This window comes from Lactuca virosa, chromosome 3, assembly GCF_052849685.1.
Source record: "Lactuca virosa cultivar CGN04683 chromosome 3, Lactuca_virosa_CGN04683_v6, whole genome shotgun sequence".
NCBI classification, from domain to species: domain Eukaryota; kingdom Viridiplantae; phylum Streptophyta; class Magnoliopsida; order Asterales; family Asteraceae; genus Lactuca; species Lactuca virosa.
The window spans coordinates 256,029,694-256,055,691 of record NC_136428.1 but is presented as its reverse complement, the minus strand read 5'-3'; the positions used below and the strand labels follow the sequence as shown (position 1 = coordinate 256,055,691).

Below are 25,998 nucleotides of genomic sequence, written 5' to 3'. Positions count from 1 at the left end.
GTATTTTATTTATTTAATAAGTGGTACAAAAAAAACATATGAAAAATTTTATAGAGACCAACAGGTTTCTAGCTCAGATGTATTCGATGTTGGCCTCCCTACTTGAGATTGAGAGTTCAAGTCCCGCAGTCGACATAAGTGGAATTAAGGAGGAGTAGTTTAGGAATAGATTAAATTTGTCGTTAAAAAAAAATCTATAGAGAAGTTCAGGTTAGTAGTTAACAAACGAGAAATTGACTTATCAGATTAATTACATTTTCTTTTTGTTCACATTTGAGTAACTTTTATTTTTCGTACACATGTATACAACAAACTTGTTGGAATGTTTACACATGATCATTATTTTCGGCTATAGCAGGTTACAGTTTACGTGACATATACTAGACTAAGATAATTATCCAGTAGGATAATAAACTATTGGTTCTATTCACATCTAAGCAATTTTTTTTGTTTATATTTTACCATCCGCCTTGATGAAGTTTTTTACATAATACCATTGTTTTATAAATTTAAATCGTTAATTAAAATCGTTCATCTAACATTTTAAAGTTTGTCACATATACCGTTATTTTGAAATTCTGAAATTGTTCCCAACCTTTTAAATGTTTCTAAATGTTACTAATTTGACATCAATTTTAAATCTTGAATCTATAACAACTATAAATTAACTTAAGTATTTTATTAGTAACTCAGATTCAAAATATTCCAGAATTTGAATAAGGAAATAAAAATTAAAATAAATAAATAAATAAATAAATAAATAATAAAAAGCCTTTTATAGAAGAATAATTGGAAGACGTGTATTTACATCTTATGTTTACAGCACATCTGATTGAAGAACACACTGAGTTGACCAAAATTTGATGCCATCTTTCCTTTGTCACATTCATCTAACATTATTATTAATACACACTTCCACAATTAAACTCGCAAGGCTTCACTAACCCTTCAATTCCTCTCTCAGAAAACGATTTCCCCTTTTCCAATTTCCAATTTCCGATTTCCACTTCCAAGATCCAAATTGACCACGAAAAGCTTCATTCATGAGTTCCCAATTTCACTAACCCTAAACCCCCTTTTCGACTTTTTCATTTCTTGGGGGTTCTGATCAAATTTTGCTCAAAATCCAATGGCACCAAGCTCTGTGGTGGTCACAATAGACAAATCAAGCAATATTTCGTTGGTGGAAGTTAATGATTCAGACACATCTGTGTTTCTCGAAAAGCAGAAAACAGCAAGCACAAAGCAGTTTTCATGGACGCTTTTGCTAAAAGCTCATAGAGTACTTTCTTTCTTTCCATGGATCGCAATGGGGTTTTCGAAAACTTTGGTTTCTGTGAAAAAACGAATTGCGTTAGCAGATAATGGAAGAGATGAAGTTCAATACAAAGAACGATTAATCTACAGATGCATCAGAGTTTTTCTTGCCATTTCGATTATTTCTTTGTGTATCGAATTCGTTGCTTATTTTCAGAACTGGGATTTGAATTTCATTCATGAATTCCACCCCACAGAAGTCATGGGACTGTTTCATTGGTCGTACATGGGTTGGGTATCATTCAGAGCTGAATATATTGCTCCCTCGATTATGATGCTATCGCAATTCTGTGTTGTTCTTTTCATGATTCAATCGCTTGATCGATTCATACTGGGACTTGGATGTTTTTGGATCAAGTTCAGGAACATAAAACCGACAATTGATGGCGAAGCTTATGACATCGAAGATGCTTCCAGTTTCCCCATGGTTCTTGTTCAGATCCCCATGTGCAATGAAAGAGAGGTAACAAATCAATCCCAATTTCTCATTGATCTTTGATGTGTTTAACTATTTATTACTGTTTACACTCAGTAAATTTCTACCCATTTACATAAATAGATCAATTTAAAATGGACGATTTTTTTTTTTTTTTTCAAAATGGTTACAAACTTCTATGATGTTTGGACATATATTTTGAAAAAGATTTTATGTTTGGATTACAATGTTCGGGTAATTTATGATCATTTTTCAAATAAGGTTTAAATATTCAGTTAAATTACTCATATACCCCTCACGATATAAATAATTACACTTTAAAACATTGCACCCACGTTATATGATTCCAATTATTCAATATTATTATATTACAGCGCACATCCAAACACCTATTGATCGCTTTATTAAAAAATAAATCATTATTTCAATATCATATTTAATAAGCTAATTTTCGGTGGATTTTTTTTTTTTTTTTAATTGAAGGTGTATCAACAATCAATTGCATCTGCTTGTCAACTGGATTGGCCAAAAGACAGAATCTTGATTCAAGTTTTGGATGATTCAAGTGATGAACTTTTACAGATTTTGATAAGAAATGAAGTGAATATATGGAGTGAAAAAGGAGTTAACATAATTTACAGACATAGATTCATAAGAACAGGCTACAAAGCTGGAAACCTTCACTCAGCTATGTCTTGTGATTATGTAAAAAATTACGAATTCGTTGCGATTTTGGATGCAGATTTTCAGCCAAATCCGGATTTCCTTCAACTCACAGTTCCTCACTTTCAGGTAACAAGAATTCAATCACTCTTACTATTTATAGAAAGTTTTCCCTTTTTTATGTGATCAAGAAATTTAAAAGGCAACAACTTCAACCCAATCACTTAAAATCGGTCGGTTTGTGTAATTTTTTATTTCCAAAAGTTAATAAAAAATGATTCGAATCGGTTGAATGGGTACTCTTACTATTTATAGCAACTATTTTCTCTTTCTGATGACCAAGAATATTAAAACGCGTAAATTTTGACCCGTTTACTTAAAAACGGGTTGATTTTGGTTCAAATGAGTCAACGGGTCATCTTACCATTTAGAAAGTCTTTTTGTTATAAAGGTGTCAAGTTTACCAAAAAAAAAAGTGTCAATTAGGGTTTCGCACAAAATGTATTCGTATTCTTACAACTTTTTAGATCACTTTATGCAAGAATATTTTTGTGTACTTTTTTTAAAAATTGTTCAATTTTTGCTAACTTTTGATGGGTGATAATTTCAGGGAAAACCGGATGTGGGTCTTGTTCAAGCAAGGTGGTCATTTGTGAACAAAGATGAGAATTTACTCACAAGGCTACAAAACATAAATTTGTGCTTCCACTTTGAGGTTGAACAACAAGTGAATAGTCATTTTCTAAGTTTCTTTGGGTTCAATGGGACAGCTGGCGTGTGGCGGATCAAGGCTTTGGAAGAATCTGGTGGGTGGCTTGAAAGAACGACAGTTGAAGACATGGACATTGCGGTTCGTGCACATTTAAACGGGTGGAAATTTATTTATCTTAATGATGTCAAAGTCCTTTGTGAATTGCCTGAATCTTATGAAGCTTACAAGAAACAACAACATCGATGGCATTCGGGTCCTATGCAACTCTTTAGACTTTGCCTCCCCGCAATCCTCAAGTCCAAGGTTTGTCTTTGTCTCTTTCATTTTTGCAGTATAAAACTATGTCCAGCTTACTCCGATACCATGTTTTGTAGTAGAGTAAAGACAAATGAAACTACCTATATAGTCAGGGCCGTTCCAAACAAATTTTTGGCCTAAGACGAAAGAGGAAAAAAAGACCTTTATTTCATCAACTGTTTTTATATTAACTCAATAATTGAAAAAAACTTATACTAGCTTCTAAATATAATATTTTCGATTATAAAAATTCATATATTTAAAGAAGAATACTTCTTCTGACTTTTTGAGATGCAAAATCACTAATAATATCTTCAAAATCGATCATGTCTAACATTATATTAATAAAGTCTGTAAAGTTTTTGAGTCCTTTTAAAAGACAGGCGATTAACGGTCGCCCCTATTGTCACCTATTGTCCATTTTTTGGAACGGACCAGTCTATATTCTATAGTCACCCTGACAACATGTTAGATATTTGAAGTCATTGGTATGTGATAAAAGAGTGTATGACACACCTAGTTCTATGTTTTTGGGTCTTATTTACATTAGTAATTTAGTATAGTGTCTAATCAAGGGCATTTATGTCTTTTTGTGTTGGTCCAACTTTTTAGGTTTCAGTAAGAAATAGGTTTAACAATGAATTTGGGGCCTAATATTCTTATTCTTTGTTTTGCAGATATCGAAGTGGAAAAAGGCGAATTTGATATTCTTGTTCTTTCTTTTGCGAAAGCTGATTCTACCTTTCTACTCGTTTACCCTGTTTTGCGTGATCCTTCCATTAACGATGTTCATACCAGAAGCTGAATTGCCGATTTGGGTGATATGTTACGTACCAGTAACCATGTCGATCTTAAACATCCTTCCAGCTCCAAAAGCATTCCCGTTCTTAATGCCATACTTACTATTCGAAAACACAATGTCCGTCACCAAATTCAACGCCATGGTTTCCGGTCTGTTCCAGCTCGGAAGCGCCTACGAATGGGTGGTCACGAAGAAAACCGGCCGATCATCGGAATCCGACCTACTAGCCTTCGCAGAGCGGGAATCAAAGAGTTTCAACGAAGACAAGATCCAGAGACGACTCTCGGAATCCGGCCTCGAGATGCTCGGAAAACTTAAAGAACAAGAAGCTCCGGTGGAGCAGAAGAAGAAGAACCGGATCTACAGAAAAGAACTCGCGCTCGCGTTTCTTCTGTTAACGGCGGCTACGAGAAGTCTTTTATCGGCCCATGGAATCCATTTCTACTTCTTGTTGTTTCAAGGGCTTTCGTTTCTTGTTGTGGGGTTGGATTTGATCGGTGAACAAGTGGCGTAATTGTGGCCGGAGATGTTGATGGCGGCGGCGGTGGTTCCTGCTAATAATGCGGGATTTGGGTCCGGGCCGGGTCGATTTAATGGGACTTGGACCGGTGAATATAGGATGATACTTGAGACTTGATATTAGAGTTGATATTTTTTTTTGTTGGTGTTATTGTATAATTAGTCCGAATTGGATTGAGATGATTTAATTGGGTGATTAACACCTAATACTTGGGCTCGAGGAACCAATTTGGAGCGAGCTGTATACATTTTCACGTGTAATTTATATATATTTAATTCAAATGTTTTTAGTAATCGGATAATAAAATATCTATACAACTTCTCACTTTGCTTTTGTGGTTTGTTAAAGTCGTCATATTTGACTGATCAACAACAAACTTGTGTTCAACAAAAAAATCAACATGTTAAAGTCGTCATAGCCGACGGGATTCTACTAACACATGCCCTCCACACAAAATATATAACCTTCACAGGGGCCAATTTAAGCCAAACGGTTGGGTTGGCGACGAGATCACCATCTTTGAATCAATTAACATAAAACCTCCCATCATTAGAAATTCTCAATTTCCAAACATCCAACTCACCGGTTAACGAATTTGAGCTCGTGAACCCCCTTAATTCATGCATCGCCGTGACTTCTTCAATAATGTTGGGAATTCTTTTCCAAGCCCCATTAAGATTGTTGTCGATTATTCTCTCCGCAATAGAGCACGACTTTCTTTTATCCAATTCAAAAAGAGACGGAAATTGAGAAGCAAAACGTACCATTACTTGGCCAATTATCCAACCAAAAAAGAGTATTGTTGCCTACCCACTTGAATTTGAAACACAGAATAGAAGTCAACCCCAATTTCTTCAATCGATGAGATTACCTTCGCGACAGTTCCAGGAAGGGTTTTTTTCGCCAAGGAGACAATCGATTTTTTGGATGAGTTGTGAATGCCACATATGACCTGCCTCCATAAGGAATTATCCTCATTTTGAAATCTTCATATCCCCTTAGTCAGAAGAGCTCAATTCAACGAAATAAGAGAACCCCCCCCCCCCCGGCCCACTTTGATCCATGGGCCCAAGAACCACATCCCAAGCCACCCACATTGTTTTATTTTTTTCGTCTCTTCTACCCGAAAGAAAACGCCTACGAAGATTCTCAAGATGCATGGTGACAGATTTAGGGGCCTTGAAAAGAGAAAAGAAGAACAAAGGGAGGCTTCCAAGGAACGATTTAACGAGAGTTAGTCGCCCTCCAAAAGAAAGAGATTTGGCATTCCAAGCCGCTTCACATCCAAGATTTCGCGCACAACTTGACACTTCATTGCTAGAAACTCCAATACCGAAAACCTTTGACTTGTGAAAATTAACATTTAACCCGGAAGCGACATGAAAGCATTTAAGAACTCTAGCCAAATTAGAAAAATTTGAACTCACCCAAGTCCCAACAAAGAGAGCATCATCGGCATAAAATAAATGAGAAATCGCAGGTCCGCCTATAGGAATTTTAACTCCTTGGAAAAGATTTTTTGACATGTGGTTCTCATTGCAATATTTAAATCCTCCATGGCAATAATGAATAAAAACGTGGAAAGAGGGCCTCCTTGCCGAACACCTTTTGTAATAGGAAACTCCTTTGTAACCGAGCCGTTGATGAGAACCGAAGCTCTAGAGGAAGAGAGACATCCCTTTATCCAAAAGATCCATTTATCTCCCACCCACATTTGGTTCACACCTGATTTGAGATAATTCTAATTTATAGAATCAAAAGCCTTGTTAAAATCAACTTTGAAAATGAATAATTTATTTTTGTTCTGCTTCGCCCACGTATATATCTCGTTAATAATCAAAGGACCACCAAGAATGCTCCTCCCTTCAATGAAACTGGTTTGAACCTCATCTATCACCGGTGGCGTAGCAAGAATTTTGTTTTATGGTAGGCCAAATAATATATAAAATATGAACGAGTGGCAAAATTCTTCAAACGATAATAAAATGTAACTATATATGCATTTTTAACTAAACTGTTTATTTTAAGTTGCACATGATGTTGTCTTACATCATTAAAATAATCTAAAATGAAGTCTAATTGAAATATACAACAATGTATTTTCTTCTACTAATTTCATGTTTTGAATGGAATATACCATATCACAACCCTAATTCCTTATATATATATATATATATATATATATATATATATATATATATATATATATATATATATATATATATAACCTTAATTTTGCGTGGGTAGGCCAAGACCCACTCTTGCCCTATATTGGCTACGCCCCTGTCTATCACCGAACCGTCTATCACCGAACCGATAACTCTTTTAAGTCTAGAAGCAAGGGATTTGACAATAATTTTGTAAATACTTCCGATAAGACTAATCGGGCGAAAGTCATTTAGAGTAATGAGATCTTTAATTTTTGGAATAAGGGAGATGAAGGAGGAGCTTCTACCTCTAGAGAGACATCCATATTTCATAATGTCGTCTTGTAAGATAAGCTAGAAATACTTGAAGAATTTGAACGAGAACCCGTCCTGACCAGGGACTTTCTCACTACCACAATTAAATATTGCATTTTTAATCTCATTAAGATCGAAAGGCTCTTCCAAAAAGTTCTTGTCCCCAGTAGTCAACTTTTTAAAATTTGAATTAATAAAATTGGGACGATCAGGATGCGTTTCATGGAATTTGTCTCTAAAAAATGCCCAAGTCTCTCTTTATTGAATTGACCTCTATTACCCATTGCCCATTAATCACGAGCCCTGAAATGTTACTTCTTCTGTTCTGTTTTTAATTTTGATATAGTTGTGGAAAAATTTGGAATTTTCATCCCCATCACTAATCCATTTAGCACCAGATTTTTAGATCAAATCCATTTTTTTTAGTTTTTCCAATTCCAAATTTTTTTGCTTGGAATCCCTCCTGAACTAAATTTTTGAGTCTGAGAGTCATGTTTTCAGCCTCCAACTCAATTTCATCAACTTTTCTTTTCAAATCAAATAAGATGTTTTCCTTTTCCATCTCTACCCGTCTCCAATCTCGAATAATGTCTTTGACGTATCGAAGCATAGTCACATAAATCGCTTGACTAGACACGATCCTCGTTCTAGTTCGTGCGTGCTGGATCGGGGTACGATTTCGTTCCAAACGCATAGGGAACGCGTCTTGGATCGATAGATTGAGCGATTTCAAAATTGAACCCACCTTGCCCTAATTCGCGTTTCTTGCATAGCGGAACGGCGATGTAGATCGCCGATTGAAGATGGGGATCGCCGATTGAAGTTGAGGAACGCCGATTGAAGCCAAGGGACGCCGACTGATTTAACGTTTGTGCTCTGGGAACGATCGACTGAGTATTTGGCAACAAAATCTCCCAATTTCCATCAATTGATTGTGTATATCTATTTTATAAGGGATATCGATTTACTTTGAGAAAACCATATACACGAATATTCGATTTCAATTCATTAATTTAAGCCATTTATTTGAATTTTGATATTTCAGTCGGCATTACAGAATCAACGACTCCATTACACATTTACACACAATTAATTTTCTCTAGGCTTATATATACATGCATCGATTTTCTTTTTTACCACACATTCTCAATAGAAAAAAAAGGCAAAGTACGTCTTCACAGGAAAAAAATGGTGTTTGGTAAAGGTGTGTCTGATCACAGAGAGAACATAAAGCATATTGAAGTAGATGAAGATGAAAATAGCACAGAAGATAACACATTTATAGATGCTACTCAACAAGTTAACACTCGTGAAGTGAAGGATGACAAGCCATTATTGCAGGAAGTAAACATTATTTCTGCTGCAACAAGCAAGAATGTTGGGGGTGCAAAGAAGTGGGTTTGTAAACATTGCAAACAACAGTTTACTAGTTCCTATACGAGGATACATGTACACTTTTTTGGTGCTATGCCCGGCAAGACCGCAAAAATTAGAAGGTGTCCGGTTATACTAAATGATCGTGAGAAGCGTGAAAGGCTGTTTAACAAAGTCCGAGATGCTGAAAAGGTTGGTGTGTCCCGTGCTTTAAAGAACTCCATAATCAGTAAAAAAACAATCTTCCTCTTCTTCTAAGAAACCTATTGAAGATGCATTTGCTGTAATGGAAAGAAGCATTGTTGACTTGAAGATCATGAGAGGGCTTTGCGCAAATGGAATTCCATTTAATGTGCTACGTAATCCCCAATTTTTGGAGATGGTTAGTGCTATCAACAAAGCACCTGCTGGTTATAAGCCTCCCTCTAGCGAGAAAGCAAGGACGGTTCTACTTGATGAATGCCATAGAGATGTAGAAAAGGATTTGAATCCTATAAAAGATACATGGTATACGCAAGGTGTTTCAATTGTTTCTGATGGGTGGACAAACGTAAAGCACAAGCCACTCATTAATGTCATAGCTGTTAACAGTCATGGGGCGATGTTCATGTATGCAGAAGACTTTTCTGGTGTGGAGAAAACTGGAGTTGCAATAGCAAACTATTTGCTTGGAGCCATCGAAACAGTAGGACCAAGCAATGTCCTACAAGTCGTTACAGACAATGCTGCGAATTGCAAGGCTGCCGGGAAGGAAATAGAAAAGGTACACAAACACATTTTCTGGTCTCCTTGTTGTGTGCATACGTTGAATTTGATTTTCAAAGATCTTGCAAATACGTTCTATTGGTTGATGACCACATATAAAAGAGGAAAAGTGGTTGTAAAATATTTTCTTAATCACAATCATGCTTTGACCATGTTTAGAGATAACTCAACACTCGAGTTATTAAAGGTGGCAAAGACGAGATTTGCATCTCATTATGTATTATTGAAAAGGTTAATGGATTGTAGAGAAGCTTTGTCTACAACCATCTCCCTTAATTCTTGGAGAGATTGGGTGAAACAGGGAGATGAAAATACTAGGAATATTACTGGATCAAAGGTTGTTGAAACTATTAGAAGTGAAGAGTTTTGGGAGGATGTGGAGAGCATTTTAGCCATCACAAAACCTATTTTTTTGTTGATGAAATTTTGTGATGGCGAGGGAGCAAAAATGGGAGAAATATACGAAAAATTGGACAACATGTTAGGAGAAATTAAAGATGTGATGTCAAATAACAAATATGCTTCCTACTATACCGAAGTTGAAAAAATATTGTTTGCTCGGTGGGAGAAGATGACGATTCCATTACATTGTTTGGGATTTGCTTTATGTCCACGATTCTATGATGCAGGTTATCTTTCAATGTTAGCACCTGGCGGAATAGCTAGAAAAGCACCCAACTTAGATAAAGAAGTGGTACTTGGAGTCATGGAAGCGTTTAAAAGAATATCTGAAAGTCAAGAAAAATATCGGATGTTGCGTTCTTTAGGTCATCTCATGGCATTAAAAATCCCCAACAAAAACCCAATTTCCATAAAATCTTCTTCTCCGCCGGTGCTTGGGGAGCATACACGTTAACGATGATGGTCTCAATAGGTGTTCCCTTCCAATATCCCACAATCGCCAAGAAAAAACAGGATTTAATAACAACAATATCTTGGAATAAGGACCTATCCCAAAAGCTAATAACACCACCAGACCTCCCTGAAGATTCCACAAAATCAATTCCCAACTCAAAGTTACCCCACCAGTCTCCAATGTTATTAGGAAGAGAAGACAGTCGAGATTCCTGAATAGCACAAAATGAGTATTGTTTTCCACTTTCAGCCTTTTGAGCTAATCAAATTTGAAGGGCTCAATCAGTCCCATTCCCCTTATATTCAAAGACATCAGATTCATGAGGACTTGAAGATAACACCACCACCGTTGACAACATCTACAAGAGTTGGGCTGTTTTTTTCAACCTGAAAGCCTACCTGCTTACCGATGCCGATAATATGCTCTATCTCGCTAGAAGAAGAACACGAGATGGAAGGAGAAAAGGAACCACTATTTTTGGAGCCTTGGACCGATCGAGATGGTGAGGAAGCCCTTCGATTGAGAATTTGAGATCAATTGAAGGGGAGGAATTCGATATTTGAGAGTCGGTGAGAGGATTCTAACGATCATTGATCCTTGTTAACGTAACTTTTTGACTTTGAACACTTTTATTTTTCTTCTTTTTAAATCGTCGCCTTTTAAGTCTAGAATCCCCATGCCCAAATTTTGAGCTACTTCTGCCACTTAAAAGGTTTGGGTTGTTATCAGGCCCAAGAACACGAGGCCCATAGTCCTCCTCCACCGGATCGGGTCTACCAGACAAGTCGGATTTTGAAATAACGGGAGCAGTTGCAGAATTAAATTTGCCATCACTATTTAATTTTAAATTATTAAAATCCACATTGGCAACATCCCCCCCCCCACACACACACATGCGCCGACTTTGGGAGTACCATGAGACTCCCTACCTCCCTCATGCATTGAACCGGGAACCATCACCTCTACTAAAGCCTCTCCGGCGATCTCAACAACTGTTGGAGCAATTTCTCCATCTTCCAGTTGCATCTCATCGTCTTCGAAAGTGTCTGAGATACCTTCTTCTTCGTCTTCATTTTCCTCTAAATCCTCCTGAGAGCCACTAGTGAATGGTTTAAAAGGAACCCAATCATCATCAACTTCGAATATACCAATTTTGTGAGAGGATCCATCGATCAAAATGCTCGTTTCCCCATTCAACTTTTCCTATAAGCTGCGAGGATGCAAATTTTACCATGAGAAACACCAGAAACATTCTAGAAAGGGTTGACATTGTCAAACCCCCGAACCAGACGGCGGAAACGTCCGGGGGCTTGGGTGACTTCATCTTGTAATATATCACAATGTATATAATTGAAACAAGACAACACCATCATCATACATATCAAAATACAACCATCATTGTTTACATCAAGTACAGTATCATAAATTACATGCCAAAATATTCAATGTATGATGGAAACAAAATATGACAAATTCCACATGTTCTTGTTGACCTTTCCGCTTAACGAATCCCTGAGAATACAAGTTATTTTCAAAATGTCAACATATATAATGTTGGTGAGTTCATAAGCATGTTTGAATGAAAAGTTTTGTATTGTTCGTACAACGCCAGAAAATCCGATACTTTCTGAAAAATGGTTTGAAAGCGATGTGTCAAAATCAAGTACTAATGCTTGTGTGTTTTCTATTTTTGGAATGTATATTAAAATGTAATCCGAAAAAGATCATGTATTTTCTGTTGTAAGTAGAAGGTATTGTTTAACTGTATGTTTCCCCAGAAAATCCGATATTTTCTGTTTATAGAAGTGTCGTGGTCTCAAACCCTAAGACCGAATATTTATGTTTGTATGTTTTCGTATCAACAAGATTTTATATGTATTCCGTAAAATTATGATGGAGTTAATCTCTATGTGAGTCGTTACAACCATACTTGATAATGACTAATTCGCTTGTCATGGCGTTTTCAGGTGCCAGTTTGTTGAAGGTAAGGTTTGTCACCCTAGACTGGCCTAGTCTAACTGTAGCGAACAACTCAGGTGTGGGGTGTCACCCCGTATAGATCTATACACAAACTCTCGCTCTCCCTCCAGGAGACTCTGGTTATAACTACAAGCTACGATTGTACACTCGAGAGGTGTCAACCGACATGTCTCACTAGATCATTAACTGAGTTTACGCGAATATTGTATTACGTTGTGAATAATGTTTCCGTGTACGTTTAATGTTTGCAAAGCCTAACAAGTATGTATGTGAATGTACGAGGCCCAAAAAGACATGAAAAATGACCACTAAGGCCCACTAAACACGTAAGTTATTTCCAGGCCCAATAAGCATGTAAATGGACCGCTAAGGCCCAATAAACATGAAATGTAAGTATTAGACCCAAATAAACATGTAATCGATGTATTAAGTTCGTTTATTATTACATTGTTTGTTTTAGCTCGATTGTTTTCCAAAATTACATAAAAATCCCACTTTTTGTAATGATGACATTTTTGGCCCATTAAGTCAAAAATTTACAAATTAGACACATTTTTGATAAAGTTGACACTTTAGGTCCCTTAAGACCAAAAGTTTACATTTATGGGCTTTTTTCCAATAAAATGACATTTTTAGCCCACTTTTGTTAAATATAACATTTTCGGCCCAATATCATGAAAATTGACATTTTCGGCCCAATTTAATAAAAGTTTACATTTTCAGCCCAATTTAATAAAATTGGTATTTTCAGCCCTTTTTAACCGAAAAACAACATCTTTGGCTCAAATTTGTTTATAATGACAATTTAATCCACAAAAGTCATAATTCTTCCAATTTTGGCCCAATAAAACCGTGAAGGCCCAATTTAAGCCCATTTTGTGAAAAATTTACTCTTTGGGCCTTTTTAAAACCATGAATGTCATAAAGACCCATTTTTATATAAAAATGCCTCTTTGGTCCTTGAAAAACCGTAAGTATCATAAAAGCTTCATATTTTTGTTTATTTGTCAAAAATGGTCCCTTATCAAGATTTTGTTTAGTTTTTCAACATTCTTAACATGTTTAACACCTTCATCTTTATGGTAAGTTGCATAAAGTGTTGTAGTTACAAATATTGTCAAGTTTTGATAGAGTTTTCGAGATTTATGAAGTTTCTTCACATAATCACAACATATAACTTAGAAAACACACATAAACATGCACAAATACATAGATCTATCACATAAGCAACTTGTATTCTCCCCCAAAACATAGTAAAACCGAAAACAAGGGGGTATGAACTCACATTGAGGTTTGGATCGGTTTTTGGAAGGAAATTGGAGATGTTTTCGGCCTAAAGTGCTTCCTTGGAAGAAGTTTTCGAACCTAGATGATTCTAGGAAGTTAGAACATGAAAGGAAGCTATTGTAAGAAAGAGTTCTTAGCATTAAAATGGAAGGTAACAACTTGTTTAAGATGATAACTTACCAAGAGGTTGAAACCTTGATGAAAACTCTTGAAATACACACACACACAAACTCACGAAATTTTGAGGAGGAAAGGGGAGTTCTTGAAAGCTCTAGAGAGAATTCTTGGGTGAGTTTGAAAGTAAAAGTGATGGTGGTGAGGTGGGGGTTTCGGCCGAGACTAGAAGAAGAGGGAGGGCAAGGTGGTTTTTGTATGGGGGGGGGGGGTTCTAGATTAGGTGCATGGATATATGCTAAATAATACATTGATACTTTGATGGTTATTAGTGAGGTGTCAACACACTAATCACTATCTTATCTTTTCCTTTTTTTTATATATTTATATGGGCCGAGATTTTGGAGAAAGGAAAAGAAAGAAGAAACGTTTTGGGCCTTACTTGCTTGGTTTCGATATTATGAGGTCCAAGTGGATGGTTCTCGGCCCATTGGGCCCTTATGAGGGTTCACGGCCCAATGAAGCCTAAGAAGATAGTTTACGGCCCATTAGGGTCTTGGACCCTATTTAAGCTCCTTATCTCATAACCTAACCCTAATATCTTCAACCTCCACCCTCTAAACCCTAGAAATCGACCCTTAGCCCTCATTTGAGTATTTTGGAGCTTGGATGGCCATTAGAGGAGTATTTTGGTGTTTTTGAAGAAGAAGGTGTTTAGAGAAGAAGTAAGAGATTGAAGAGAGCTTGTAGATCCAGAGGTTTTACGTCATTTCCAGCCTATTGAAGGTATAAACTTCTCATCTTGGTGCTTCTACATCATAGATCTAGGTTCTCTTGCATATTGTCTCTTTTTGGTTTCAAGAATGGATTTTTATGGTGCAAATCCGTTTATGGACTTAGGGTTTCCACCCATGAAGCAATTTGAGTCCCTTGAGCAGTAAAATTGCAATCTTTAAGGCCCATTTGCATCCATGCACGAGATCTAGCCATTTCCATGAAGATAGTTGCTATTTTCCAAGTTTGATCTCATTTGGTGGGGTGCAAGCCAGCAAGTGATCAACTTTATGGGTTAAGAAGGATTATTGGACTCATTTCTGTAGTTTGGAAGTTGTGTCTTAAGGGATTAAGCAGTTTTGAAGAAAATGGCTTATCAGGGGAGTACGTTGGGCGTACACGCCAATACGCGCAGCGTACAAGCCATGCAAGCGGTACGCGCAGCGTATAGAAGAGTACGCTCAGCGTACACTCAAGCTGTGGACTTTGCGTTATGGGGCCTCGGTTTGGGCCAGGCCTTGAGCTTAGCAGATGTTGGGTCGCGATGGGCCACCAGGAGTCGGTTAAGGGCCCAAAGACTAGTTTGGGCTTGGGAGGAAAGCCCACTTGAGGAGTTGGGCCCAATTTAGAAAATTGGGCCATTTGGGGATTTAATGGGCCTTAGTGAGTTTAGAAGGACTAGAAAGGATTGGGTCTAGGTCATGGCCCAAATTAGATCAGAGGGGTAAAATAGTCATTTTACCCATAGAAGAATCTTTAGTTTTTGACTAAGTGTTTATTTGGTCATGATAGCTGGGAGTAGTGGAGCAGCAGACAAAGTTACATTCGCACAAGTGTTCAGCAGCCAGGCTGAGAGGTGAGTTTTCCTCCAGTAGGAACGGGTCTAAGGCACCAATGTCGGCCCGTTTATGTAGTGACAGTATGTCGAGGTTATCCCGATGCAGTTTATATGTTTCCGGACTTCGGTCCAATGCCGGGGCGGTCCCGAGAAGTAGCTATGTATGCCTGATGTCTTTGTGATTCAAAAATGTTTTATGTTATGTGTTATGTGTTCCGGGCTTCGGTCCGATGCAGGGGCAAGCCCGATGTATGCTAGTTTATATGTTATATGTTATATGTTTCGGGCCTTGGTCCGATGTCGGGGCAAGCCCGATGCAGATTATGCGATTATGATATGTGTTTATGATATATGTTATGATGTGTATGTGACGGGGTAAGCCTGATGCTGGGGCAAGCCCGGTGTCGGGGTGATCCCGATGCCCGATGCGGTCGGATGCCGGGGTGAGCCCGATGTCGGGTAAGCCGATGTCGGGATTCGTCCCGATGCAGTTGGGAGTAGTCCCAGAGTTATGCTTTTGTTATATGTTATGTGTATGGTATGTGGTAGTTTGGGGGATCTCACTAAGCTTCGTGCTTATAATTTTCAGTTTTGGTTTCAGGTGCTTAAGTTTTCAAAAGAGGAGCTCGGGAAGATTGCAGTGCACACACCATTTGTTCAGCCTTGGATGTTTATACTCTGATATATTTAACATATCTTATTATGTTCTTGAGATATACGATTTATGATTTTATATGTTGAAAGATAATTATGGTTTATGAATGATTTAAAGCGAAATTTTTGGACCGTGTTTTTGGGATGTTACAAAATTAAGCACTAATTAACAAAACAAACAATACCAAGTGTTTACATATTCAATTGTTCCAAAATACTTATCAATTGTCCTCAGGTAGGTGGATTATCTGGGGGAGCATGGGGTTTATTTCCAAACATATTCATCATCCTCATAACCATTTCCATTTGTTCTTTCATTTGTTGTTGTTGTTTTTCCATGGTAGAAACTTGGGCATGTAACCTATCAACCTAACAAAATGGTAACACAATTCAATACTTAAAGCAATATACTTAACTTTTAACCATAATAGCAACGTACTTATGTTTATCTCTATATATATTAAAGCAGAAACCTAATTACATCACCTAAAACAATCTGTTCCCTTCAATGTTTTTCATTGATTATTTTAAACATTGGATCATCAATTTCTCTGATGTCATCATAACAAAAGGGAACTACAAATACGCCTTTGTTACCGTCTAAAACCATTTTTCCTCCAAAATAGGGATTGCTCTCTTCCTCTTTCTCTCTCTGATGAAGGTAATATCAAGAGTCGATGATTTCTCTAATTTCCATCCATGTTCTTCCTCCTCAAGAGCCGATGATCTCTCCAATTTCTATCCATGTTCTTCTCCATCAATGCATCTCCTGCATCGTGTTTGTCACCAACAACTTGAAATTGAGATTCACTACCAAAGATTATTCCCATTTCGCTTTTCTTCTTCTCAAGGTATTTGAATTTTTATGAATCTGCAACTGGTTTTCCATTTTGATTATTTTAACGGGAATTTTGATTTGAATCACTCTTATTTGGGTTTTAGGTTTATATTATGTGTATCCGATTTATGTTTCTATCTATGGTTTTTTAGTAATCAAATCGAAATGGTATTGATACATTCTGGATTTGACTGCGATTAACGAAATCAAACAGGCTGTTGGATGTGAAGCAAGGTGTAAACAAAGATGGGAAGACAGTCCTCTTGGGTTAAAATTCTTAAAAAAGTACCATTTCGATTGACCAAGTCTATTATTGTCAATTTGTTTTTAAGTTTAAATAACAACTATGTTGACCAATTCTATTATTGTCAATTTGTTTTAAGTTTAAAGGTAATCTCCTTAATATTTGGCTTAAGCCACTGAGTTTGTTATTCCACAAATAAGATTTTATAACAATAATTTTTTTTATTGTTCGTAACAAACTATGTTGACCAAGTCTATTTTTTTCAATTTGTTTTAAGCTTAAATAACAAACTATGTTGACCAAGTCTATTATTCTCAATTTGTTTTAAGTTTAAAGGTAATTTCCTTATAACCAATGGTATAATTGTCTAACACGAGCACATACTTTACAAATTTTAATTTCTTTCATGAATCTTATATTCTTATTTATGCATATTATCATTCCAGTTATACCGTCAATCATAAACACTTTCCAAAATAACTATATGTATATTTATCATGTTTCAATATATAGAATCGAAACATTTATGATTAAATCGTTTAATAAGGAAATATTATCTTTAAATCTTTTCAAATTCATGTACCTTTATCAATTTCAAATCCGATCATTTAATTATATCTTATTAATTATGGATGTAAATCATATATTTTTTTATAACTATTTCAACTTAATATAATATCAGGACTCGTGTTTTCCAATTATACACTTTTCCTTATTTTGTTATGATATATAGATATAGATATCTTATAAAATCATTGTTTATCATTCTATATATCCTTAGTAACCCTATATAATATTACGTATCATACAAAACACGAAAAAAAAATTCTTCAACCTCTCAATCACGAAAAAAAAAATTGTTTCTTCAACCTCTCTTTACACTTGTTGTTGCCTACTTTCATCATCCATCATCCATTTCATTATCCTCTGCAATGTTTGTTTTTATTCTTATATTATGAATCATGTATGGAATGATGTTTTGAATATGTTTATCATGTATGTAAACTGGTTTATTTTATCCTTTATTTTGGGTTAAAATATTTAATAATTGTAACTCTTCTTAATTCACCTACTGTCATAGAACTTCCTTTGCCGAATGCTATTTGATTTCCGTCTTTATTGAATTGAAAACTGTTTTTTTGGTGAAGGTGCGGTTTACACTTTTTCCTTCATTAAAACAACAATCATGACATCAACAATCGTTGTCAAGGTGCATAAAACCAACATGTTGGAATATATCGATGTATTAGGCAACAATGTTTACAAATAATATGGACCATTTATGTTACAATCTCCTAAATGACCATGTATTCAATAAAGGTTGCCACATGGATCCTAATACAATTACACTTTCAATATTGTCCCATATTATCATTAATAACAATTATATTTCAACTATTTTTTAAAAGTATATACACATTATATCATCCTGCTTTGCAAATCTGCAATAGGATCCCAATATTTGACTTTACCGATTAGACTTTGGCCAAAAAGTTACTTCTTCATCCCTTAATCTTTGGCTTAAGCCACTGAGTTTGTTATTCCACAAACAAGATTTTATAACAATAATTTTTTAATTGTTCGTAACAAACTATGTTGACCAAGTTTATTATTGTCAATTTGTTTTAAGTTTAAATAACAAACTATGTTGACCAAGTTTATTATTGTCAATTTGTTTTAAGTTTAAATAACAAACTATGTTGACCAAGTTTATTATTGTCAATTTATTTTAAGTTTAAAGGTAATCTCATTAATATTTGGCTTAAGCCACTGAGTTTGTTATTCCACAAACAATATTTTATAACAATAATTTTTTTTATTGTTCGTAACAAACTATGTTGACCAAGTCTATTATTGTCAATTTGTTTTAAACTTAAATAACAAACTATGTTGACCAAGTCTATTATTGTCAATTTGTTTTAAGTTTAAAGGTAATTTCCTTATGTCCAAGGGTATAATTGTCAACACGAGCACATACTCTACAAATTTTAATTTCTTTCATGAATCTTATATTCTTATTTATGCAGATTATCATTCCAATTATACCGTCAATCGTAAACACTTTCCAAAATAATTATATGTATATTTATCATGTTTCAATACATAGAATCCAGACATTTATGATTAAATCGTTTAATAAGGAAATATTATCTTTAAATCTTTTCAAATTCATGTACCCTTATCAATTTCAAATCCCGTCATTTAATTATATCTTATTAATTATGGATGTAAATCATATATTTTTAATAACTATTTTAACTTAATATAATATCAGGACTCATGTTTTCCTATTATACCCTTTTCCATATTTTGTTATGATAGATAGATATAGATATCTTATAAAATCACTGTTTACCATTCCAGAAGATGTCATCGTTCCCTCTACGTGTGACCATATTCATTCAATTGTATCCTGCATTTATTCATCCTTTCAGAACCATCTTGATGATCCATCGTATTTTCAAGATAAAGCTATTTTGGTCCCTACTAATGAAGAAGTTGATGCTATCAACGACTACATGTTAGAATTGATGAAAGATGAAGGGAAAACATATCTGAGTTTAGATTCATTATGTGAGACCGATGCAGAAGATTCTTTTGAGGAATCAGTATACTCTCTTGATGTGTTGAATGCTTTTAAGGCCTCCGGAATTCCCAACCTTAAACTTATACTAAAAAAGGTGTTCCGGTCATGTTGCTTCGTAATACAGACCAAACCAGAGGATTATGCAATGGTACTAGATTACAAATCGTAAGGCTTTGGAAGACACGTCATTGAAGCACAAATCATATATGGTATATTTTTCAACGAGACTACTTATATACCTCGCATTAAGTTGACCCATCCGATAAAAAAATTTCATTCCGTTTTCAGCCTAGGCAATTCCCAATAGCAGTTTGTTTCGCTATGACCATTAACAAAAGTTAAGGACAATCATTATCAAATGTTCGATTATACTTGCGTAGACCTGTCTTCACCCATGGTCAGTTATATGTAGTTGTTTCTCGTGTAACAAGCAAAAAAGGTTTGAAGGTACTCATATGTGACGAGGAATGTCGTTCAACTAATAAAACAAAAAACATTGTGTCCAAAGAGGTCCTGCAACGTTTATAGATATTTATCGATTTCAGTATTTCTTCTTCACATTTCAATAATAACAATAGCCATAAACTTTCTTTTATAATTATTATGCAACATATATATAAATGTTTTTATATTTTTTTAATACATTCTCCCGCGTTTAACGCGAGTTATAATCTAGTTATCAACTAGGCTACAACCCGTGGAAACCACGGGTAAAAAATTTATAAAATTTTATTCTGAGATATACATTTTGTTTTGACTTTTATATTTATTATTTAAAATTAATATATTTATTTATTTGAATATCCGATATACGTTCTTATGTGAAAACATTTAATAAAATTATGATTTATAGAAAAGAATATAAATTTGAATAGAATGTAAAAAATACAATCAATCATGCAAATAACATTGATATGCGAAAAAAATAAATAAAATAAAAATATAATAAAAATAAATAAAAACCACACTATAAAAAAGGTTTGAAATATTTATTCCTGACGATATCATGATAATTAGCAATTAAACAGATTGAAATCTCATTTAAAATAGATGATATTATGTTTAAAATGTTATTCAAAATAAAAAATTTGTGTACTTTGTGATGCCGGTCCTGATTTAATGGAATTGCTATAAACAAGTTTGGTGGAGATAACAATTATTTCCGATTTTTAATCATTTGATATGGCTTCAAATTATAGATTCCTTTTAAATGTATTTAATGGTTTCCGATTCAAGGCCTTTAAAACCGGAAATAAAAATATAGGAAATATGGTATTATCACTTACTAAATTATTTTGAATCGGATTTCTTTTGAAATGGCAGGATATAGGAAACAGAAATTCAAAACATTGAAGGGTAAATCCGGAATTTTATATTGAGTTGAAAATGAAATATAGAAGTGTCGTGTGTACAAAATGACTCTTATTAAGATAGAAAGACGAAGAAGAGATTGGTTTTGTTTTGTTTTGGTTAGTTTTTCCTTTGGATCGAGTAAACATGCATTGATTATGTTTTGAATATTTTTCTTTGTGTTGCATCATCCATGATTGTTTGCAAAAAATTTCCTTAAATAAATAGTAAAATAAAAAAGGACTCGACTTTTAAAATATTATTCAATCTCCTATACTAATAAAACAGTACAAAAACGCCACGTGGCAATCTCTCAACCTCCCAGCTATTTTTCCCCCTCAAATGTGTAAGTGAATTTCCAAAATTACCCATTTGGTCAATTCAACTCACAGGGGAGAAAAATCAGGAAGAAATCAGGGCGTGAGAAAAATCAGGAAGAAATCAGGGCGTGTCGGTTCACCTTCTCTCCAGCTCTACTTTTCTTTCCTTTCGTTATAGGCATGTAATCCGACTAAATCAGGAATCCAAATATAGAAAAGATGATATTATCCCAATAAATCAGAAATTAATCATCTACCGATTTGAAGTTGATGTATTTTAGGCAATAAATTAGCAAATTAATCGTCTACCGATTTGAATCTTGATTGGAGAATTAAAAACGATGGCTTGCATTGAATTACACCAAAATCGCCGAATCGTCTCCATCGACGATCCCATCCACTACTGAAACAGGGTCTAGATGAAGGACATAATGGAGTTTTTTATTAGGATGAAGACCGTAAGCATCACATAAGTAAATACGATCGATTTTTATTTTTTAAGATAGAACTATTGTTTATTTGGATAAATTTTCGTAACATTCTTCATTGATCGGAAACGTCTGGATTTGGAAGTGTAGTAACTAGCTTCGAGGTTTGTTATTTATCCCTTTGATTCTTATTACGTATTATCATTGTTCGTAATACTGATATGTCTATGTATCGATTATATATAAGTTATTGAATACTAAAATTTATAAATTGACTACAAATATTTAATTTGATAAGTTATCGGTCATATTAATTGATATATGGATTTGTTTATCAGGTATATAATTAATCACTCCTGTGGTGAAGGGGCAGGAGATTGTAGTCGTAATTTCAAGATTTCAATAAAAACGTTTGATTTGTCTCTAAAGGCAAACGTGATGGGGAAGACAAAAATAGAGGCTCGACAAGTGTTACTTTTAGTTACAGGTAATGCTTACAAGGTGTTCGTGTAAATGCCTAACAGAAGAACCTAATTTTTATCTTTTTCCACTGCTAATAGTTCATATTAGTAGAGATTTCATGTTCTCTTTCCATTTGTTGGTGATTTTGGATCGAATAGGGATGTTTGTATGTTGTAACTCTTCTTCAATCTTGACAGTTCTGTTAAACACCTTCTTCTTCACATATTTGGGTTCGTGTGTAAATGCTTTAACTGTTTTTTTTAACATTTAACATGTTTATTTCTTACTGTTTTTTCATCTTAGGGATTATATGAGTTTATTGGTGGGTCTACAATTGTTTAGGCATTTGCTTTGTTAAATGTGTAAGCTTTCATGTTACTTTTATGTTACAACAATCTGATTGTTGCATTAAGCTTATAAATTTGGTTATTTTATATATCATTGCTCTATAAAATTCCCAAAACAGATAAAATTTTGCATTTTATTCACATCGCATGACAATTATTTGAATACATGTCCCAGTGAGTATTGTTCTTGAATTGATATACAAATTTTTAGTTTATTTCATGAGTTGTTGCCGATTACTATTTGTAGATTTAATATAAGTAAGGGAAGTTCTAAAAAACTAAATGAAGGTTATAATGAGAAGAAAATGAAGCAGATACCCAGAAAAGAAAAGCAAAGAAACATGTTACCTTGTATTAACGTTTCTGTATGTCTCAAAATACAGATTTCATGCTTGTGAAATTGGGTATTGAGTTATTAAGAATGGTACATGAACTTATAGCTTTATCCATTTCACCAAATTACTATTTAAAAAAAAATACTTAATTACGGTGGTTAGAATGCTTCCAATTATTTTTTTCTCTTATGGCATTCTATTTTAAAAAGTTTCTCAATTATAACATTGTGCTTTCATTTTTTTCTTATCAAGGCAATTTAACTTTGAAATATCTACCCACTGTAGCATTATAAATTAAATGATCTTTATGTGGACATTTTACCTTGAAAACGTTACCTAACTCTACCCATGTACTTTTTTTAGAGAGTGTACCTTGATAAATCTCTACCCATTTATAGCATTGTGTAATCAGTTTTTTTTTCATTAGGACATTATACTTTATGTTATTATTCATGTTTTGTATATTATAGTATCACACTTTCATTTTAACACTAATGATATTCGTTGATGTATTTTTTGTTCATTTTGGATTATTACATGCTTCTAAAGTTAACAAATTATTGAAAGAAATTACATCTTTTAGAGGATTTCAAACATGGAGTGGAAAATTAAAAAAGGATTACTTTTTTATAACATTCTACTTTATGAAAAACTATCATTTATAGCATATTACATTGTAAAATGGTCTTTGTGTTTGAAGATTTGGAACATCGATTGGAAAATAAATAAATAAATATTCATATATTATATTCTATTTTCTGGAAACTGTAATTTATGTATTGAAAAATAAATAAAAAATATTTTTTAAATTTATCAACCGTGTAGTACACGGGTTATAACCTAGTTAAACTTATAAATAAAACATGCTTTTAAACTAAACTAGGGAAGAACCCCGCTTTGCGGGGTCGGACTAGCCAAAAACATGGAAAAAACAGGAAGATTACAAAATTACCCTCTCAGCAACGGATGCATTATGACATAATGAGTTACGAAAAAGTAGTAATAATTCTTATTTCACCCAAATAATAAACAAATTTTATGATAAACAATACCTTGTGTAAAAATGAATACAAGACATTTTTTTTGGATTAAGTTGAAAAATAAAACCCATATATACAAAATTGATCAAGCCCACAGCCCATAAAATTATCAACCCGTCTTGATATGCAATCAGCACTCTGCAGATTAAAAGATACATGCAACATAACTTAGCCCAATCCATTTATGCACATTATGACAGATTGAACTACTGATCATAAAGAAAGAAAACAGGTAATAAATTGCAATGATAAACCAAAAAGAAAAGATTAATTATTTTCCATACAGTCTTCCCAGTGGAACGCGGTTGGGCAAGAAGTCCAACAGCAGACTGATGCTCAGGTATTTGAATCCCACCTCCATCTTGTCGGATTCAGTAATACCTACAACAGCCTGCAAGAAATAGTAACATACTTTCCTTACTTTATTTGTTACTTATAAGTAACATTTTGCTTTAAAGTACAATGCATAATCCCTAACTCATATGAATTTTCTAGTTATATGTGTGCTACAATACCCATAATTATCTTCAACCTCCAAGGATCAAAAGAAGCTCAATGTAAGTAAGGATTAGAAAAAGCTTCAGGTGCTGAGTTGTATTTCATCTTCATTTTTATTGTTCCATTGATTGTGTGAGGTATAATAAGCTTCTAATAGCTTATCAACAAACAAAACTTTATGCAGTAAATCACTATATTCTCCTCGAAAATGAAAACACTAGGATTAGATTATATTGGGGATAATGTCATAAAAAGCCTTAAGTTTGGCAGAAAATGTCGGTTTTACCCTTCGACAGATTTTTTGTTCGTTTATACCGCAAACTTGTCATTTTTTTGTCGGTTTTGCCCTTTTTACCTGCAATAGCAGGTTTCTAGGTTACCATGAATTATTTTTTTTGCGAAAAAACCCTTAAGTTTACAAATATTTTGCAAAAAAACCCTTAAGATTATAAACATATAAATTATAAATATATATTCAAAATTTGATAAAACTAAATAGTTTTCTACTGAAACATATTTTTAGCTTTACGTACGGTAAATTTTATATTGGTTCGATATAAAGTTTTTATATTTAAATTTTAAAAAAGTTACCTAGTTTTATAAAAATTTGAATATATTTATTAATTAATACTTAAACTTTTCAAAGAAACATTAAAAAAGTCTGTTAGCTAATAATTAACTATGCTAAAACAGTTAAACATATGAATAATATGACATTAGTTATATTTTATATGTTTATATTTAACTATGCTAAAACAGTTAAACATATTTATATTTTATATGTTTAAAATGTTTATGTTTATTTTTGATGTTTAAAATGTTTATAATATTTTTATAAAAAAATATATGATAATATTATTATGTATTTAAACATATAAAAAATATGATACATTATTATTTCTGAAATACAAACCTTTTAAACATATAAAATATTTTTGTTTACCTTTTAAAAAAAATAATTGAATGTAATTGATGTCATATTATTCATATGTTTAACTATTTTAGCATAATTAATTATTAACTATCAGACGTTTTTTAATTTTGCTTTGAAAAGTTGAAGTATTAATTAAGAAATATATTCAAATTTTAATCAAATTAGGTAACTTTTTTAAAATTTAAATATAAAAGGTTTATATCAAACCAATATAAAATTTACCGTATGTAAAGCTAAAAATATGTTTCAATTTTGGTTTCATAATATAAGTTCAATAAAACTTATATTAGTTTGATATAAACTTTTAACATTTAATTTTTAGAAAAACTACTTAGTTTTATCAAATTTTGAATATATATTTATATTTTATATGTTTATAATCTTAAGGGTTTTTTTACAAAATATTTGTAAACTTAAGGGTTTTTTCGCAAAAAATAATTCATGGTAACCTGGAAACCTGTATTGCAGGTAAAAAGGGCAAAACCGGCAAAAAAATGACAAGTTTGCGGTATAAACGAACAAAAAATCTGCCGAATGGTAAAACCGACATTTTCTGCCAAACTTAAGGTTTTTTATGTCATTATCCCATTATATTGTATAATAAACATATATTTTTTTCTAAAAAAGTTACCTCACATAAGGAAAAGTAGAGAAAGAAATGATAGGATTTCAATGATGAGTAAAAGAGATAGAACCGATAAGTAATAGCAAAGAAACTGAAACCTTATGATGTTCATTCTGCTAAGCTCTAATTTTGGTTGAAT

At 33.7% G+C, this 25,998-nt stretch overlaps 2 protein-coding genes and 1 long non-coding RNA gene across 3 annotated transcripts; all 3 read left to right on the top strand.

Annotated features, from left to right (window-relative positions):
• Positions 1-830: 830 nt before the first annotated feature.
• LOC145167146 (xyloglucan glycosyltransferase 4-like) lies at positions 831-5,053 on the top strand. Its single transcript, XM_079086243.1, has 4 exons — positions 831-1,780; positions 2,237-2,545; positions 3,027-3,431; positions 4,103-5,053. The coding sequence occupies exons 1-4, from the start codon at positions 1,130-1,132 to the stop codon at positions 4,739-4,741; spliced, it is 2,004 nt and encodes a 667-aa protein (XP_078942369.1). The 5' UTR covers positions 831-1,129; the 3' UTR covers positions 4,742-5,053.
• A 3,816-nt stretch (positions 5,054-8,869) lies between these two features.
• LOC145164546 (uncharacterized) lies at positions 8,870-10,204 on the top strand. The gene has a single exon (XM_079083257.1). It carries the CDS (start codon positions 8,870-8,872, stop codon positions 10,202-10,204), a length of 1,335 nt encoding a protein of 444 aa, XP_078939383.1.
• An 11,051-nt stretch (positions 10,205-21,255) lies between these two features.
• Positions 21,256-22,367, top strand: LOC145162922 (uncharacterized). Its single transcript, XR_013739437.1, has 2 exons — positions 21,256-21,782; positions 21,957-22,367. It is a non-coding gene; the product is annotated as an uncharacterized LOC145162922 (long non-coding RNA).
• The last annotated feature ends 3,631 nt before the right edge of the window (positions 22,368-25,998 follow it).

Excerpts from the sequence above, each read along its gene's own strand:
- LOC145167146 (XM_079086243.1), top strand. The coding sequence starts at position 1,130 with ATGGCACCAAGCTCTGTGGTGGTCACAATAGACAAATCAAGCAATATT. Across the intron at positions 1,781-2,236 it reads CCATGTGCAATGAAAGAGAG|GTGTATCAACAATCAATTGC; the intron begins GTAACAAATCAA and ends TTTTAATTGAAG. Across the intron at positions 2,546-3,026 it reads TCACAGTTCCTCACTTTCAG|GGAAAACCGGATGTGGGTCT; the intron begins GTAACAAGAATT and ends TGATAATTTCAG.
- LOC145164546 (XM_079083257.1), top strand. The coding sequence starts at position 8,870 with ATGGAAAGAAGCATTGTTGACTTGAAGATCATGAGAGGGCTTTGCGCA.